Source organism: Notamacropus eugenii, chromosome 2 (genome assembly GCF_028372415.1).
Source record: "Notamacropus eugenii isolate mMacEug1 chromosome 2, mMacEug1.pri_v2, whole genome shotgun sequence".
In the NCBI taxonomy this organism is placed as follows: Eukaryota; Metazoa; Chordata; class Mammalia; order Diprotodontia; family Macropodidae; genus Notamacropus; species Notamacropus eugenii.
The window spans coordinates 198,276,737-198,288,213 of record NC_092873.1 but is presented as its reverse complement, the minus strand read 5'-3'; the positions used below and the strand labels follow the sequence as shown (position 1 = coordinate 198,288,213).

Below are 11,477 nucleotides of genomic sequence, written 5' to 3'. Positions count from 1 at the left end.
TCTGATCCTCTGATTCCACAGACCATATTCCATGCCTCTATACTGTCTATTCCACATACAGGATATGATATTTTATCATTATAGTCACATGAAACATGACTCTGAGACGCCCTCAGGAAGGCTCCATGGATCCCCTCTCCTGAGGACACCCACGAAGTCACATTTAGCCTGGGTAGGCCTTCCTTTTTTGCTCACACACACAGAGACTGCTTGATGCCATCAAAATGCACTGGATACTTTACAGTTGAAATTTTCAAGTCAATTTATTAAGCACAATGATGAAAGTCATCAGAATAATATTCTCCTGAAAATTAAAATTACTTTTTTTTCTTAGAAAAAAGAAAAGGAAACCAACACACACTCAGTAGAGCCACAGATGCTGTGGCATTCCAGCTTCTCTGCAAGTGGAGATACAAGGACGGGGACTTGAAGCCTGCTGACACCACCAGTTCATTAGTCAGTCTAGTCACTAGTCACTCTCTAAATCAACTGGATTAAAATCAGGATCATCCTCTTCATCATCTAGCTCCAAGTCATCCATTTCTTGGAACAAAGATTCATCTACTTCCACACTGTTACCAGCTGTGAAGAAAAGAGAACCATATTTTTTATTATTTCTTCAGGAACAGGCAGATGCAACTCACTGGAATAACTACACAGAACTTCTAGATTTCCTCATGGAAATGCAAAACGTTAAATATTATTCAAAAGCCATAACTTTTGACTCAAATGACAGCAAGAGCTCCAGTGATAAAAACAAATACACGTTTATTATATACAGCGTTGTTGTTGGTCAGTCGTGTCTGACCCAGTGGATCTAAAGATGAAACTAATGGTCTGACCGCTGTTTTTGCTGTAGTTCATGCCCATCCAAGCAGCAGTGATAGATTTGTACATGGAGAAGCACACAGGAGGAGCTCAAGAAATCTTTGTAAGTGGATTCATTTGAACAGATTCTCACATTCTCATTCAGGATTCCTTGAGACCTCATGCACTGGAGAGCTGGCTGGTCACAGCTCAGGGTGCAGCCTAAGGCCCAAAGAATAAAGTCAAGTTAACTGGTCCACACAGGGATCAAACAAAATTGTAGGCTCTTTAAGAGCAAGGGACTGTCATGTTTCAGTTCTGTATCCCATGTCCAGCTAGGTGGCATAGTGCCTCATGAGGCCTGGAGGCAGGAAGACCTAAGTTCAAATGTGGCCTCAGACACTGGGCAAATGAACTAGAGAAGCAAATGGGAAACCATTCCAGCATCTTTGCCAAGAAAACCCCAAATGCGGTCACAGAGTCAGACACGACTGAAATGAGAAACAACATCATCCCATGCCCAGCACAGTAATTGGCATAAAGGCATTTAATGAATGTTCACTGTCATCATTACAGCTATGATCTTAACTTCAAAGTTATAGCACTTTATATAACTGAATATATAACAAAATCACAGAACAGCTTTTTCTTTATTTCAAGCCCAAATCTTCTGTTCAACTTATGCTTCCTGCTTCTATTTTCCCTTTGGGGAAAACAGGATAAGTCTAATTTTTCTTCTACAGGGCAGCCCCTTAAATACTCAGAGACAATAGGCACACCCCCCCAAATCTTTTCTTTTTTAGGAAGTCTAGTTCCTTCAATCCATCCTTAAGACCCTTTACCATCCCAGTCATCTTCCTATGGACTTTCTCAAGATTATCAGTGCTCTAGCTAAAATGTGGTACTCAGAACTAAACAGAAAGTTTCACAGTTGATATGACTGGTCAAGGTATAGGAAGACTATCATCTCTGTATTTCTAAAAATGATTGCCTCTTTTGATAGAACCCAAGATCATAATCACTTTTTAGCTGCTTTTTTTTAGTAATCATGTGGTTGGCTCACATTGAACAAGCAGGTTCCCCCAAACCCTTAAATATATCTCATACAAATTTCTCCTACCATTCCATTCTAAGAAGAAAGGTGTGTGTTCAAGGTCTGGTAAGTTAAGAGCAGGGTTGGGTTCAATTCAATTCAGTAAGAATTTATTAAGCAACAGGTGCTGTGCTAGATGCTATGGATACAAAAACCAAGAATCAAACAGTTCCTTCAAGAAGTCTACATTCCACTGAGGCAGGGGATATATGTATGTAAAAAACTGAATATAAATATAAAAACTGAATATAAAATATGAACAAAATAATTTTTGGGGAAAGAGGACTGGAATCTGGGAGAGAAGAAATAGACTTCCTGGCATTGGAGTTAAACTTTGAAGTCTAATAGTGGGGAAGTGGAAGAAGGCATAAGCACTTATTAAGTACCTATTATATGCCAGGCACTGTGCTAACCACTTCACAAATATTAGCTCATTTGATTCTCATAACAATCATAGGAGGTAGGTGCTACTATATAATCCCCATTTTACAGCTGAGGAAGATGAGACAAACAGAAGTTAAGTGACTAGCCCCAGGGTGACACAGCTAGTAAGTGTCTGAGGCAGAATCTGAACTCAGGTCTTTCTGACTCCAGGGCCAACACTCTTTCCACTGTGTCACCTAGCTGCCTCTGAAGGGCACATAAGATCATCATCATGGGATTAAAATATGTAATGCCAGGAGGATCCCACCCCATTCCATCCCATTAAAAGATAACTTCCTTGAGGGTACAAGCTATGTTGCCTTCCTTTGGATCTCTAATGCTTAGTACAGCGCCTGGCATGTAGTATCTGCTTAATATTAATAAATGCCTGTTGCCCAATTAATTGGAAGGGAAATAAGAGATCACCTAGTCCAAATCTTTCATTTTATAAATTGAAAGTCCAAAAGTGACTTTCACTTTGTTGGCAAAGTGATTTGCCAACAGTCATTAAATGTCAGGGCCAGGAATCAAACCAAGCCATTCTTAGAATCTCAGGAATAGGAAAGGAGAAATAGGACAGGAGTATGTATGACCCTTGGTGGGGGATTGGCATTTCAGTCAAGAGGGTAAGGAGTTTTATGGTGCTATTCAAGGGTAACAATATCTGATCACAATGTGGAAGATGGGTAGGAAGAAACATAAAGCCAGAAGGTGGCTAGTTAATAGATCTGGGGAGCAGGCATTCTTCCAGGGAAGGGAAGTTAATGCTAGGAGTAGCAGTTAAAAAGCAGGTAGGCTGTGATCAGAGAAAAGAAAGTCAGTGTTAGGAATACTTTGGAGATTTCTCCAAAGGCAACCAGAGGACTTGGAAATTAGATTACATAGATTTTTATAGAACAATTAAAAAAAAAAAAACAAAAACCAGTGTTGGATACAAGTTAGATTCAACCGGGTACAAGGCTGGAGCGATGCTGTTGCTTGATTATTTTAATGCCTTTGGTTTTTCTTACCTTAAAAATCGATACTATTCTTGTTCAAGAATATAGAATAAATTTTTAAGTTGATAACAAATTTCAATATAATTTTTAAGTTAAATGTAAAAAGTTGACAAATATCTTCAGTAGTAAAGAATGCTATTCTAAATTCTTGATGTCTTTTTATAATGAGAGGAAGTTCTTCATTTTCAATATCCTGGAAAAGAAAACACAAGCTACCAAGTTTTTACATATTACAATTCTAAAATCATAGTTCACATACCTTCTTCCAGGAACTGGATATCAGATGTGTCAAGATTGTGATCTGTTTCAAACAGCTGTTTTCCTGAGAGAAATCAGTATATTTTCATTAGAGTGAATGATTTCTTCACCTTCCTCAGGCAAAAAAAAAGAAAAAAAAAAAAAGAAAAGAAAAGCCCAGAGCCCCTCTAGAATGATAATGAAACAAGAAGGAATATGATGCTCTTTCATTATATGGTAATATATTTTGAGTTGGCAGTTGACATTTATGAGGCAGCCCCCTCTAGGTTCACCAGTCACTTTATGTACATTATCTCATTTGACATTTACAACACCCCTTAAGTGCTATTATATATCACTCTCATTTTACAAAAGGTGAAACTGAGGCTCAGGGAGCTGAAGTGGCATGCCTAGAGTCACAGAGCAGTGTCATACAGCTGAAAGTGTTTGGGCTTTGAAGTCAAAAGGACCTGGGTTTAAATCTCAGCTCTGCAATTTATTACTTGTACAACACTATTAGCAAGTCACTTAACTTACCTAGGCCTCCATTTCTCATCTGTAAAATGAGTGTTAAATATCCCTTCTAGTCCTAAATCTATGATCTTTGATAAAGATCTGAGTTCAGAACTGAACCGGGATCATTGTGACTACGGAACTTCTTTGAGATTATCTGGTCCAATTCTACCACTTTACAGATGTGAAAACTGAGGGTCACAGAAATGAATTATCTACCATCCCACAGGTATTAAGTAGCAAGCCCAGAATTTATACCCAGGTTCTTTCTAAGCTAGAGCTCTTTAGACTATATCATGCTGTGACAAAAGGGGAAATTAGGTGAGCTTTACAGATTGATATAAGCAGAAAAGATAATGCAGCTTGACTCTGGGACTAAAAAGCTTATGTTAAATATTAACTACATTACACACTTTTTTCTCCATCTGTAAAATACTACCTCCAAATTCCCAAATTCCTTTTTCACAAAGATACCACAAAAATTGGTGAGAATATAAGTTACTATGTAATTTAAAAGGTACCAGCATTTTCTCATAATACATTTTTTTCTTAAAACAATTTTTTCTCAAATGTTTTTCTTGCTGGGACATGAACATGATGTCCTGAGAGAAAGGAAACAAAATCATACCACTTAATTTATTTTTTCCAGCTTGTTCCTCTTCCTTCATTCTTTTCCTTTTAATTTCTAAAAGCTCTGCATCAAACTTGGCCTTCCAACTTAGGAAATTCTCAATTGTTACAGGAGTGCCATGGAAACATTGCTTAGAAAACAAAAACAGATATATAAGGGCCAGATAAGTGAGTTCATAATTCTAAAGATTAACCCTGTTCCCCAAATTCCTGGATACTGAAAAGTTATCAAATGGTAACTAGAACAGGAAGGTTAAATTAACATATTTCAGTCAATCCCTGTAAAATGTTTCAAAATGATTAACCTCCTTTCTGCTTATCTTTCAACTTATCAGCGTACCAAAGAAGACTTATTTTTCACAGGCTGCCCACATTAGGGTTCAATGGCATTTGGGAGAAATACTTCATGATTATATCAATACAAAGGATAAAGAAAACACAAGATGAACAAGCAAAATAAGACAGCGATTTGTGGCCAATTAATCTTTTAAAATAAGTAATTAACCCCTATGCTAATGAATAATGCTAAGAATTAATGCTTTTGTAGTTTCTAAAATCTTTATGACAAATATTTGCAACCTTCACACAGCAGTTTAGGGGGTTTCTATAAGGATTTTATTTTTGTGGAAGTATTTTATTTACAAAGAATATAGTTAAACTAACTGAGAGACTCTGACAATAAAAAACTGCTTTTAACCCATTTGATATCATTCTAATTCTACTGGTGGAACCCTAGTCAATATGCCCTGCTATACCATCAACCAAAAGGAAAAGGGGCACTATTTTTGTTGTAACTGACCAAGCAATAAAAACATGAAATTAGGAAATGAAAAACCACTTCCCAGAAAATGAACATTGTCTTTTCCATACCCTTTCTGCCTCTTCTGCTTCTTTTTCTTTCTGCTTCTTTTCTTCTTCTCTTCTAGTTTTGATTTGATCTACAATTTCATTTAGTTTTTCTTGAACAGCTGATACTAGAGTGAAGATCATTACCATTCCAAGGTTTTCTTCTGCCTACAAGGCCAAAGAAAGGCAAAATTTTCAAAAGTCTACCAGAAAACTCATAACAATATAAATATAGGCAGGGACTGAACTTATAATTTCATTGATACAGGGAACTCTGACATGAGAAAAGTCTCTCTACTAATCAGTACCCTCTCTACAACTTAAATCTTAGAGAGGTGCCAAAAACACTTAAAGGTAAGGCTGAGGGATTTCTCTAGGGGTTGAATAACCAATATGTCAATCAGTAAAGACAGCCCCTTCTCTCAAGGAGCTCAGTCTAAGAGGGGAGAGACAATGGGCATACAGCTTATGCAGAAACATTGTAAACGGGAGATAATCTGAGAAAGAATCAACTAACATTAAGAGGAAACAAGAATGGCTTTTTTAACAAAAGATGGGATTTTAGCTGGGACTTGAAGGAAGTCACAGTGAAATCAATCGTGAAGTCGGGAGACAGAATACTGTGGGTGTGAAAAATAGCATGGAGAATGGTGTTCATGAGATTATAGAATATGTGGGGGACTGTAACACCTAAAAAGACTAGAAAGGCAGGAAGGGACCAGGTTATAAAAGGCTTTAAAAGCCAAACATGATTTTATATTCAGTTCTGGAGGCAATAGTGAGCTACTGGAGTTTACTGAATAGGGGAGGTGACATGGTCAGACTTGTGCTTTAAGAAGATACATTTGGTAGCAGAATGAAAGATGGACAAGAATGAGGGGAGACTTGTTGGGAAACTAATCAGATTAACTACTGCAATAGTCGAAGTATTAGGTGATAAGAATTTACACCAAGGTAACAAGGTGGTACCAGCAAGGTGATTAACAATGTTAGAGGGGAGAAAGTAATATGAGATGTTATGAAGGTAGAATTGACAAGACTTGGTAACTAATTCTGGGGGCAGGAGAAGTGAGAGAGACTGAAGAACTGAGAATAAAATCTAAGTTGTGAGTCGAAGTGACTGGGGAAGTGATGATACCCTTTTGTAATAATACAGAAGTTAAGAAGAAGGAAGGGCAAAGATAATGAATTCAGTTTTGGAAAAGTTGCAATGAAGATATCTAGCAGATGTTTAGTTCAAGATATCTAAGAAGCAGTTGGAAATGTGAGGTTAGAGGTCAGGAGACAGATCAGGGCTAGATAAGTAGATCTGAGAATCATCTATATAGATAAACAAAGGTTAGCAGGTGTGACCTGGATGAAGATCTAGCAAAGGAGACTGAGAAAGGTAAGAGGAGAACCCAGAGAAACCAGTATCACAAAAGTCTAGAGAAAAGAATATCAAGCTGAAAGTGACTAGACTGCCAAAGGCTACAGAAAGGCAAACAAGAATGAGGACTGAGAAAAGGCCATTAAATTTGGCAATTAAAAAATCACTGGTCATTTTGGGAAGAATAGTTTCATTTCAATGAAAAGGTCAGAATACAGAAAGCAGTTATTTACAGAGTGGGAGGAAAGGAAGAAAGCAGAAGCACTAATTATAGATGGCTGATGTTCTTTTCTTGAAATTTAACTTGTGAGATTTACTGAATCACTTATTTATAGAAAATACTTTTAAAAGAAAAACAAGTAAATAATGATTTGAGACATTTAGGACTTTGTTCAAATTTCCTGTTTTAACTCTGCCTTGGCTTTCTTTATACACAAAATGGTATGGCACACATACACAAAAAAGGAACCTTCTAACTTACAAATGAACTGCACTCCAAAATTAAGCGTTAAGTCAATGGCTTAGAACTTGGAATGCATTTTCTCACAGAAAGAATGGTACAAAAGTGGTTAGGTTTTCAGATTGAGACACAAAAGCCTTTGCATTTATAATGTAACTGATCCATAATATTAATAGGACTAGCCTGAATTGTAGGGTTGTGGACCAGAAGCAATATATTACAAAAAGAGGATGAGATTTCCCACACCACTTCCTCAGGCCCTGGGAGGTTTTGAAATGGATTAAATTTATCTTTGGTACCTTTTCCACCCTCTTTTCTGCAACTTTCTCTCTGGGTCACTAATGTTTTCATGTTTTCCTATTGCAGAACCCCAACTCTATTTGCCCTATCTTCACTCAAATGCTCCATGCTCTAAATTTACATCTCTTCCTCCTTTTCTCTCCCCACCCAAGTTCCCATTCCTTCAGTGCAGCTGACTGAATTAAATCACACTGAAGTGTGAATGAACAGATTCTTAGTTTGTACCATGTGTATTTTTAAAAGACACAAGGGTCAGCCGATCAACCTAAATGAAACTGGCGAAATTTTGGAAGTATAATAAACTGTACATAGCTGTGGGGGTGGGGGAGGGGAGGAAGGTGGGAGAGACAGGCAGTTTGGTGCAGGGGGAGTACTCTAAGTAGTCCTCCTAAGCTATGAGGAGGGAACTCATGGGGTAGGAAGGGCTCGCCCTTCCAGTTCTTTAGGATTCTCTAAAGTCTTCAGGTTTAAAAGCCGCATTATCCAAACATCCTGAATAGAATTATGCCCTCATTTTATTGTGTTTGTCCTTCATTCTTGAAGAGGACCATGACATCAAGATGATGACATGACTTGCAGTTGACTCTGATTTGAGTGAGGGAGGACATTAGCCTGAAAGGGCCAGGGTTTCACACTGCATCCTGGGCCATCTCCAGTCATTCTGATGAATATCAGGCCACTGGACCCAGATGGTGCAGGGGAAGAAAGTGAGGTTGGTGACCTTGCACAGCCTCTCATTTTATAGATGATGCCCAAACACATGAACTTACTTGCTGAGATCACAAAGCAAAATTACTGGCAGGACTGGAACACAAGTGTTCCAACTTCTAGTTCGATGCACACAGAGTGCTAACAGCTGTTAGAAAACTTAAGAGAGTACTGAATTCAACTCTTTACTTTTTGCATTTGAGGAAAATGACCTTCCCACTGTCTACAAGAGTTTTTTCTTTAGGTAACATCCATTATAGAAAAATAAGGAACCTATTTAATGCCAAGATGTTTAACAATTGGTTGCATTTTCCAGTCCTTATAATCAGTGCTTAACATTTCAGACCAATAAAACAAATGACAAGAAAGGAACAAAATGTCTTTTTTGTCTTACTTGTAATTCTAATAATTTTAATATATCTGAGACATCATTATCTTCTAGATTTTCCTGGGAGAATATTTCATAACGAGGAATTTCATCTGGATACTTTTCTCCATAAGTAAACTTAAGGGTTGTCTGGACAGCTAAGAAACAAAAAGGAAGCATTATGTTAACATCCTAAAATCTACAACACATTGTTTCCAACATATCTGCTGAATCAACAGTTCAACCCGTAACAGCTTTGCATATGGAACAAAACAAAGCTATTTACTGGGTGGACAAGCTACCTTTGACTGGGACATCAATATATGACATTTTTGCTTATAGAACAGCAATAAAGAAGAAAAAGAAAACTAGAAGCTTTTTTGCTTAGAGTTTATCAAATATCTGAGAAACTAGATGGATAAAAATTTCTAGGGTTTTTTTCCTTTAATTAAAAAAAAATCAAAACCAAAACCTGACACTTAAAAAAAAGGTACCAGAGTAAGCATTATCCCTGGTTTATTTTCTTTCCAATACTAGGATTATCCTTAAAAAAAAAAAAAAACAATTTTAGAAAAATGATATGTTTTAAGCAGTCAATTACCATTTTTGCATAATAACTATATTTTAGTACTGCAAATTCTTCAAAACTGCTGATAAGGTTTTTTTTCAAAGTTGTATCAGTGAATCAGTGAAACTGACTTAAGCATTAGGATTCATCAGAAATCACTGAAGCAATAATATAGTTTGTTTTTAATAAGTGTTGGAAGACTGTTTTCATCATTTGGATAAATTTACTCTAAATTTCAGTTAGAAGTTACATAACCTAATATCTTAAGTTTTTATGCAGTGCTAAAAGAAAGTCTTTATAGAAATATTTCATATTAAGATACAATTCTTTTTTCATAGTTAAATAAATCTATAATTCTTTATACAAGCATTTCACATTAAAACTAAAACAGAAAAAAATTACATAAGGTTTAAAGATTCAAATATTTATTATTTAGTAAGAAAAATTAAAATTGTACAAAAATTAAATAAATATCTGCCAGGTTTGTTAGAAGTATTTATCTTGCTAATGCAACATGGCAAAATATCCTACCATTCAACTCCCACTTACACTCAAGAGACATAGAGTGAAATTAACATGATGAACTACACATGTTTAAGCTCCTCAAAATTGAACCGTTTAAAAGTGCATGCTTCATTCTATGTGGTAAATAACTTTAAACAAAAATAACTTAGGTTCTGACAAATTTGCGAAATTAATCTGAATAAAAAAATGTGAAGAATCTAATTATTTTTTTCTTTAAATCAATTTAATTTTAGTTTTCAACATTCACTTCCACAAGCTTTTAAGTTTAAAATTTTTTCTGCCTCCCCCCCTCCTCAAGATGGTATGCAATCTGATAAAGGCTCTACATATACAAAGAATCCAATTCTTTTTTTTTTTTATTAATTTTTTTATTTTTTTTAATGTTTAACAATCACTGCCATACAATTGCGATTTTATCCCTCCCCACCCACCCCCCACTACCTCCCTCCCTCCCCACGACTGCATACAATTCTGTATAGATTCTACATATACTTTCCTATTGAGTATATTTTCACTATCGTCATGCTATGTAGTCAGACTAAGATAAATGAAAGAATCCGTATAACAAATCAGAACATGATACACAAACAGATACACATACACAAACATGATCTGCTACATTATGTGAGTGACTTCCATATTTCTCTCTCTGAGTGTGGAAGGCATTTTGCCTTGAGGTCCACCATTGGGATTTTTTTTTTTTTTCAGAAGTTCTTGTGTTATTACAAAAATCTAAGTCTACCAGAAAAAACTCTCACACACTGTGGTTGTTGCTGTGCATAAAGTTCTCCTGGTTCTGCTCCTTTCACTCAGCATCAGGTCATATAAGTCCTTCCAGGCCTCTCTGAAGTCTTCTTGTTCATCATTTCTTATGGCACAATAGTACTCCATTACATTCATATACCACAATTTATTCAGCCATTCCCCAATTGATGGACATCCCCTTGACTTCCAGTTTTTGGCAACTACATAGAGTGCTGCTATAAATATTTTTGTACCTGTGGGACCCTTTCCCATTTTTATGATCTCTTGGGGATATAGTCCTAGTAGCGATATTGCTGGGTCAAAGGGTATGCACATTTTTGTAGCCCTTTGGGCATAGTTCCAAATTGCTCTCCAGAATGGTTGGATGCGCTCGCAGCTCCACCAACAATGAATTAGTGTTCCAACTCTCCCACATCCTCTCCAGCATTTATCATTTTCTTGTTCTGTCATGTTTGCCAATCTTATAGGTGTGATGTGGTACCTCAGAGTTGTTTTGATTTGCATCTCTCTAACCAATAGTGATTTAGAGCATTTTTTCATATGATTATAGATAGCTTTAATTTCTTCCTCTGAAAATTGCCTGTTCATATCCTTTGACCATTTATCAATTGGGGAATGACTTGTATGATTATACATTTGGGTAAGTTCTCTATATATTCTAGAAATGAGGCCTTTATCCCCGAGCTTAGCTGTAAAAATTTTTTCCCAATTTACTACATCCCTCCGGATTTTGGTTGCATTGGGTTTGGTTGTGCAAAAACTTCTCAGTTTAATGTACTCAAAGTTATCCATTTTGCATTTCATAATGCATTCTATCTCTCCTTTAGTAAAGAATTCTTCCCTTCTCCATAGATCTGATAAATACACT

At 36.4% G+C, this 11,477-nt stretch overlaps 1 protein-coding gene across 3 annotated transcripts in view; it reads right to left on the bottom strand.

The window, feature by feature from the left end:
- Positions 1-244: 244 nt before the first annotated feature.
- RWDD1 (RWD domain containing 1) overlaps positions 245-11,477 on the bottom strand; it is a 25,945-nt gene continuing 14,712 nt past the window's right edge. For all 3 annotated transcript variants that reach the window (XM_072643124.1, XM_072643123.1, XM_072643125.1), the window contains 5 exons: positions 8,779-8,909; positions 5,572-5,715; positions 4,700-4,832; positions 3,581-3,643; positions 245-582 (listed from right to left, as the gene is read on the bottom strand). In XM_072643124.1, coding sequence (XP_072499225.1) covers positions 470-582; positions 3,581-3,643; positions 4,700-4,832; positions 5,572-5,715; positions 8,779-8,909 — 584 coding nt within the window. In that variant the 3' untranslated portion in view covers positions 245-469. The remainder of the gene's footprint in view (positions 583-3,580; positions 3,644-4,699; positions 4,833-5,571; positions 5,716-8,778; positions 8,910-11,477) is intronic.